The sequence below is a fragment of the Lactuca sativa genome, chromosome 3 (assembly GCF_002870075.4).
Source record: "Lactuca sativa cultivar Salinas chromosome 3, Lsat_Salinas_v11, whole genome shotgun sequence".
NCBI lineage: Eukaryota > Viridiplantae > Streptophyta > Magnoliopsida > Asterales > Asteraceae > Lactuca > Lactuca sativa.
Window position 1 is genome coordinate 218,255,276 of NC_056625.2, and position 8,525 is coordinate 218,263,800.

Genomic DNA, 8,525 nt, shown 5'->3' on the forward strand with positions numbered 1-8,525 from the left:
AGTAAGTAAAGATTCGGTATTGAGATTCTGATTAAAAGAAATACTTAAAAAAAAGAGGGTTATGGACCCAAGAAAAAGGACATATTCTGGTTGGGTACGTCTAAAAAATGTTATAGGACGATAGTTATGGCAAGTTCCATCTTTAGAGTAATTCCAAGTAGAAGGGTTATGCTCTAATGGAAAGATCGATACTAAACCTCTATTGAGAGTTTAAAATTTGTGTCACTTAACTTATGATTTATCTAAGTATTTTATAATAAAGACAATTTTAAGATTCTTCTTTGAATCTCTTGGATTGCAGTTAGAAATCACTACACTCTTTATTTGTATAATGGTCTTTAAAGGAAAAAGCTTAGATGTTCATGAATATGTTTGAAGAGCTAAATGCATGCACTTCTATTAAAAGTAAAATCAATGAATCGAAATCTCCATGGTATCAGTTCGGTAAGGGATAAAAATACATGAATAGATACATGTTATGAATTTGGAGAGAATAACTCCCTTATATGGAGTAGGTCAACAGGTTAATGACAGATAATGCAAATAAAAGATCGTTCCGTGGAAAGAATAATCAAAACTAATAGTTATGCGCGAATTATAGTAGTAACTATAGTACTAAAAAAAAGGTTGAATACTTTGAAATCGCAAGATGGTGATACAAATGCCAGATTGATTGGTGAAATTGAGATTAATAAGATTTTGAATAGAATATTTGGTTAGAAATGGTACAAGTGATATAGACACATTGAGAAATGGTGATAGCACAATAAATATGACGGGTGTATGAAATCCATTGTGAATACTTCGATAAGAGAAGATTATGTCAGATTGTTGATGTAAGAAAATAATAAAGTAGATAGTTATAATTTGAGAACCAATTATGGATAGGAAAATGCTTATAGGTATTCCATAAAGATTCTGAGGACGAAACACTCTTAAGGGGGAGAGATTGTATCAAACCAAAAATTTTGAGTATTTTTTATATTGAATGTAGGAAGGATAAAAATTAAAGTTGGATGTTATTCGGTAGTCGACCGTCATGGATGAGCCATGTCTCATTACAAAACACTGTGTGTAGACCATTGTAACATATATGACACGTGGTATATGAAAATGAGATGTGGTAGTCGATAACCATGCGTGCCCCGCGTCCTAGACAAGGGCACAATGTGTGATTCATGTTTTTGCCCCTATAAATAGCTCGAAAGGCGTTTTCGTTGGTTAAATGCCATGTATTACAGGTATTGACTTGAAGCATAAAAGTCTATGTTGAGACCTATAATATAGAGTTAATTGATAAAATCCAGATATAGTTTTTCAGTACGTAAGAAACCTTATTGTTTTACTACGGTTTATTTGTATCAGTTTTAATAACCAAATTGAAAGCGTTACAAATGTATTTGTAAATCAATTGGAAGTTTTTGAGACCAAAACATACTAAATAAGGCTCATTTACAGAAGATGTTTTCTAAACCATATTATTTTAATGTATAAAATATAGTTGTTGTTGGAACTTTGTTTAATAATTTACATTGTGGGACTTGTCCTACATTGGAAACAAGAAAGAAAAAACTCCTCCTTATATGTCTAAGCCTCATTAGTTTATCAATAGGGATAAAGCATTGGGCTAAGATTGATGGTTTTGGGTTATGGTGTTGCACTAGCCTAATTGGAGTCAAATCAGACTAATATCAAGAGAACATTTAATGGTCAAAAGATGGGCGTTATGCCTTGGGGCTCTTAGGGTCCTCTTGATTAATTAAATACTTTTAATTCCAAAATTAAAATTTATTTTTATTAAATTTGTAATTACTGAATTGACAGGTATTATAGCAGTTATTTTTGGTTTTTGACAGTTTCCAATTGTCATAATCAAAGCTTAAAAATACTTGTTTTCAGTCATTTGTGGAGGGTTAAAGAAATCATATCACAACACAAAAACACTTGCAAATCCATTTTCTGAAGATGAAGGGGACATAGAAATTTTCGATAGATTCAGTCTCACTTCTTGGATTGATTGTTGTATCCTCAAGACAGATCCATACCCTGAAAATTTCTATCTTAGGACACTACCTGCAAGCCTCAATCTTCAACAATTTCGAGTTAGTATTGTGTTATGTATAACACATTCAACTATGATTTTCTTGTGAATTACTTCTTGTATTAATATTTGATTTGAATTTCATTTTTTAAATATTTGTTATTCTATTGATTGTTTACTTCTTTCATAACATTCTAATACACAATTCAAAAAGTGAAGAATGGATCAACAATCCATCATCAAAACACATGCGGAAAAACAAGAAAAATTCAAAGGCTCAATTTTTTGGAGATGACAACGGAAGATGTTGTTTTATCTAACAACTCTTTATTTTTCCGATATTCTCGTCGATAATTCTCCGTCCCCTCCAACTAGTTTAACCACTGCAAAAGGGACACATCCACTAACTGCAACCCAATTAGCAGAACATCAAAGGGTTGTGGAATCATGGAACACAAATGAATATAATTGTAGGAATTATATTCTTAATGCCCTGGATGATTCCCTCTATGATATATACTCTACCATTCCTACTGCAAGATAAGAAGGACCAATCATAACAACAAGAAGGGGAAAAGGCTAAAAAAAACTCTTCAAAAGATAGCAAAAATCCTGTCCCAACCAAGAAGAATTCTGATCCATGCTTTGTTTGTGGCAAAATTGGATACAAGGCCAAAGATTGCAGATTAAGGAGGGGTCAAGGAGGGAACAATGGTGGAAATTATAGTGGAGGAACTTTTGGTCAAAACAACATGGTTGAATCACCAAATCAGTTTGTTGTTGTGATTCAAACCAACATGGTTAACAATTATGTGGATTGGTGGATTAATACTGGAGACAGAATGCACATTTGCAACTCTCGAACCATGTTCTCTACATACCAGATAGTGTTTGATTCTAAACCAATGTTCATGGGGAATGACACTACTACAAGAATTAAAGGAAAGGGAAAAGTGAAGCCACAACTATGTTCTGAAATAAGAACTTGTTTTAAGTGATGTCTTGCATGTTCCTGAAATTACTAAGAATTTGATTTCTTGTCCTATTCTTAGTAACAAGGGATTCGAACTTGTATTTGAGTATGATAAGTTTGTTCTCACCAAGGGTGGGATGTATGTTGGAAAGGGATACCTTAGTGATGGTCTCTTCAAATTCAGTGTCTTACCTTTATACTATGTAATAATGGGCACTACTAGCCCCTCTTCTATGTATACACCTGATCCTTCAATTTTGTTGCATTCTCGATTGGGATATCTCAATTTTCGGTCTATTCAAAGAATGGCAAAACTTGGCATGTTACCAAAATGTTGATTTGAAAAAAACATAAAATGTGATGTTTGTGTAGAGTCTAAATTTTCACAACATCCTCATAAATCAGTTGATAAATCTAATGAAATACTTGGCTTAATCCACTCTGATTTATGTGATTTTAGAGCAACACCTATAAAAGGTGGAAAAAATATTATACTTCCTTTATATTGCATAGCTTGTATGTTCCTTTATCAATATAATGTAATGTCTAGTCTCTATATATCGTTATATACGTCGGGTGGGGCCTGCCATGTAGTTTGGTCGGGGCCCATTATTTATGTTGGGTGGGGCCCATTAAGTAGTTTAGGTGGGGCCCATTAGGTAGTTGGGCGGAGCCCATTATGTAGTTTGGGGTGGGACCTTTTTGAATGCATGTATATGCATTGTGGTATATAATATCTTGGGAAACTCACTAAGCCTCATGCTTACCCAGTTGAATAAAAAAGTTTTTCAGGTACTTTAGTGATTTGTGAGAAGGGCAAGGGTTAAATGTACACACACATAGTCACAACATGTTTCCGCACAATGTAATCGTACTATCATATATTTAATAAATATAAATGAAAATTTTGTCTTGAAATTCGGAACATTACATGGTAAATTCAAGGTGGAAGACGCCAGAAAATCTATTGATCTTATGAATTACCACCAGGGTGGAGATTCGATTCAATGGACAAGTGTTGGCCCCTTGAAATTGTTATGCTTCATATCGAAGTCAATGTTGGGTCGTATCCTAGTGGCAAACATACTAGCGAAAATAATTATTTAGTTGTCAGCAACAAACTGTCATCTTTGCGACACAAACGATCAAACAGTTGATCACGTGCTTGTTAGGCGCCCTTCTGCGAAAACTGTAATCAATTCGACATTTCGGTGGTGTGAAATTCCTCAAAGACAGTTTGTTAATGTTGTGGACATACTTAAGTTTGCCGCTGGTTGGGAAATTGCCCTAAAAAATGCAAGATTATTGTTTTGATTATTTATGGTCTCTTATAGCCTATTTAGAAGGTGAGAAACGAAAAAGTTTTACCACAAGGTAATAATTCATTTCCCTACAATTGTAGTGGATGATGTAATTTTGATAGTATATATCTCGTGCAAAGATAGAGAAAAATATAATGCATGTAGGTGGAGTGATTGGTATTATTCCCATTTCCGTATTTTGTCAGACACTTTCTAGTATACCTAGTTTTTTTTTACCTCATCTAGCTCCTTGCTAGGTGTGCGTCTTTTTATATAATTTATTTGTCGTTTCCATAAAAAAAGCAATAAACCTAAAAGATAAATTTTTAACCAGATTAATAATATTTACGCAATGGATTATATTCCTTATTCTTACACCTACATAATAATTTTTTAATATTGTTTATTGTTTATTTAATAATATATGGAATTAATCACATAAAAATCATTGATGGTACTTTAATTTATAAACTCAAAGTGTCAAATTAAAACTATTAACCCAAGTTATCTTATTCAAAAATAATCTTAACATATATTCTTTTATAATCATTGTTATTATGTTAACATTTTCTTAAACTTTAATCTTAGAGTATATTCTTTCAAGATGGCGTCACGCTAGCGCGAAGTTGATGCAGGAACCAAACTCGCACCTTGGGACACTACACTTAGGGTGTGGGAATGGTTGTGCAGGAAGGGGGTGAGGGGAATGCTTCCGTCATTCTTTATCTTCCTTTGAATGGTTAGTTTTTTTGTTAGTATTTATTAAATTATATATCTACTAAAAATTATAAAAAATATATATATATCAAAATTCATGGTTTTAATTCCCTACAAAATGAATATTTGTATAAAATATATTTTTTAAAAAAAATAAAAAATAAATAAAATTTAGTGAAATGTAGTGTAACATGACAATTTTCTACGTTTTAGTGAGAAAAAAAAATAAGGAAAAAAATGACGTGAAATTCAAAAGTGAAAAATGCTTCATATACACATCCTTTGATCTAAGGAGTAGCAACATGCATTATGTACGTGTGGGAGCATCCATAATTTGAAATTAGATATAATAACAAAATCAAGTAGCTTAAAGTGACTTACCAGAACGAATGTCTTCACTAACTTTGCCACTATCTTGGATTTGTTTAAGGAGTGTCCGATATATTAACACCCACCAATATATGTGAAGAACATACAGGCAGAAAAGTAGAGTGTTAAACAAATAATAGTAGTATAGTCCTTCTTCATTGCCCTTAAAGTTTTCCAAAGCTTCAAGAATCTCAAAACTGCATAAAGAATAAAAATTACAATCATCTCTTAATTTGTAAAACAATTGACTCTGCCGTTAATACTTTTAAAATTATAAAATAATATTTAACGAATTAGAGAATAATTATTTTTATATAATTTATATGTTTTAAAGGCGTGTCTCTCTATAAAAAGCTTAATCATTGATTTTGACGAGGAATAGAAATAAAATTTAAAGGCGTGTTTGAAGGACGTTTTAGGAGCTTTTTAACTTCTAGATTTAACAAAAAAATCCCAATTTTACTTAGGAGTAAGATCTTTTAGTTTTTATTTTCAACAAAAATATACAAATGTAAATGTTACTTCGTATACTCCATAACATTTAAGAAAAAACTTTTTTAGAATTGCTTTTAGTGTTAAGGCGGTATTGAGTACGTGTAAAATCCTCCACTATCTTGTATTAACCAGACAAATAGGGCGAAAATTTTTCACGGTTTTAGCATCAACAACTTTTGGAATAAGAATAATAAATGAAGGATTACATCGTTTCGGGAAGTGAGAAGAGGAGAAAAAATCTTTTACCGCCTTAACAAAATCCGTTTCCAACAAATACCAGAATCTTTTAATAAAATGAAACGAAAACTAGATTTTTAAAACATTGGTTTTGAATATAAAAAATTTTCGCCCAATTAGTCTGATTTATTACTTTTGTCACTATATACATCGTTTTTTTTATAAAAACTTAACTTTTTTATAACTGAAGTGAAAAACTATCATTAAATAGATTAAACTAAAAACCAGATTTTTAAAACATTGGTTTTGAATATCAAAATATGTTTTAATAAAAACTATACAAGAACTTATGGACCAATATCAGCGTCATTAATTTATCTGACCTCTAATAATATACAAATATGTAGCCTTAATTACTGATAATTTAAATAAATTAAGTATAGGTTCTAACTTTCACAAGACAAAAGGATTCACAATTTTCATGGTCACACAACAACAATTCCCTTATGCATTTAAATTGGATAAGTAATATTTGAGAGAGAGAGAGAGAGAGAGAGAGAGAGTGAGAGAGAGAGAGAGAGAGAGAGAGAGAGAGAGAGAGAGAGAGAGAGAGAAATCTCTCATTGAGGTTGTTTTTAAGTCGTTTTTACTAGATTGAGTGTAAAGCATTAATATAAAACTGATTTGAATTAAATAATTTCTCCAATAAGTTTGTTAAGTAAAAACACATGTAAGATAGTCAAATTTCTAAATTATGTGCTATAAGCATCGTATCTAACCTTGTACTCCATAGAATCCAAAACGGGAAATAAATAAGCCGAAGCACCAACCATGACAATACGAACAAAAGGAATGAAAACGTTGCAAGCACTTCCACTCCACTGTATTTCGACATCTTCCCTACTTCAAGAAACACGTCACTAGCATCATGAAGAGCTAAAATAATCGATCCAACACGAGCAAACCTATGAGTAACATACAAATAATAAAATATATATGAAGACATATGGGATCATAAATATTAGTAGAAAATATTGTTCAGATTTATTCGGGTCCATACTACTAGTACTTCGGATATAGAATGTAAATATGACGGCCCATTGACACACCAAAGATACCACCAAAGATAAAAACTAGAAACTGATTGTCACAAAAAGTACCTCAATATGTAAGACGTTAAGATAAGTATGAGTGTTACAATATGATGGCCCATTGACACACCAAAATCAGATCGTCTTGTCTCCCAAAATATCAAAGCAAATATTGAGTACGTGTAAAATCCTCCGGCATACATGTACACAGCTTTCAATTTAAACCTAAAAGATCAAATTCAAAATTATTCAAAAATCTAATTACTATAGTTAAGCCCCATCCCAATAATATCATTTGAAATATGAGCTCAATCTATATTGGAATTGAAAGTTGTATATTTTTGTTTTGTGTTACTATGAATCGTGTTTTTTATATTGGTAATAAGATAACATACTTCATTTTCTGGTTAGGCCATCTCTGGTTGCCAGGTCCTATGTAAAAGTTGGATGTTTTAGTGAACCAAGCTTCGTTATAAGTTACAACCAACGCTAGGATTTCTGCTGAAAGATAATATACAAATTTCCATGCTGATTCCTTAAATTTTTTTATCTTCTTGTTCTTTTCATCTGGATCTATATCATATCCCTTACTAATTATTAATCGCCTTGCCACACCCTGCAACATATAACTTGATTATATAAATGTTTATGCAAAAGGGTTGGTCTAACTTTAAAGTCATAATTACATATTTATAGATTATGGTCATCCATGGCGTTGATTCAGCTTCGCAAATAGGGAAACAATTGATGGAGTACTATATTATTGGTGTTAAAGTTGCATGTTATCGAATTACATACCTTATTTTAAAAAAATATTTCAACACAAATCATGTAGTTGATCTACTAGTCATTGTAAACTAATTCGATTAAACAACTAGTTAAAATTAATGGAATCAGACAACAATTACCTGGAAAACAAGTCTGTCCAGACAAAATCGAACGGATGGGAAGAATATGGCAAACAGAGGAAGAATTAAAAAATCATGGTAAGTTGGGAACGATTCGTGTTCAAAATCAATCGATTTCAAAACGTCAACCAAACCCATGTTCTCCAAGATGATTTATTTACTCCTAATTTCAATCGAATTCAGCTATGTCGCGATTTACCAAGAGGGTGTTGCTTAAACTATGATTTTAAATAATCTACGCGCGGGGAAAGCGGTGGGAGTAAGTAATAGAACATTTATTTTTTTTAATAAAAATTACTTTTGGTTTCCTAAGTCTCCGGCCAATGAATCTCTTTCGAGCAACATCTGCACACCACACGAATTGAAAATTTTGATTTGGTGTGAATTCATAATTAGAAGTGTAAGTTACAAAACTGGTCCTTACGGTATAGTAAACATTACAACTTCAATCAA

General features: G+C 31.8%; 1 protein-coding gene across 1 annotated transcript; it reads right to left on the reverse strand.

Annotated features, from left to right (window-relative positions):
• Positions 1-4,124: 4,124 nt before the first annotated feature.
• On the reverse strand, positions 4,125-8,210 carry LOC111900628 (ceramide synthase 1 LOH3). The gene is made up of 7 exons (XM_023896514.2): positions 8,073-8,210; positions 7,560-7,780; positions 7,234-7,389; positions 6,853-7,038; positions 5,414-5,598; positions 4,553-4,626; positions 4,125-4,301 (listed from the first exon to the last, which is right to left on the reverse strand). The coding sequence occupies exons 1-7, from the start codon at positions 8,208-8,210 to the stop codon at positions 4,125-4,127; spliced, it is 1,137 nt and encodes a 378-aa protein (XP_023752282.2).
• Between the last annotated feature and the right edge of the window lie 315 nt (positions 8,211-8,525).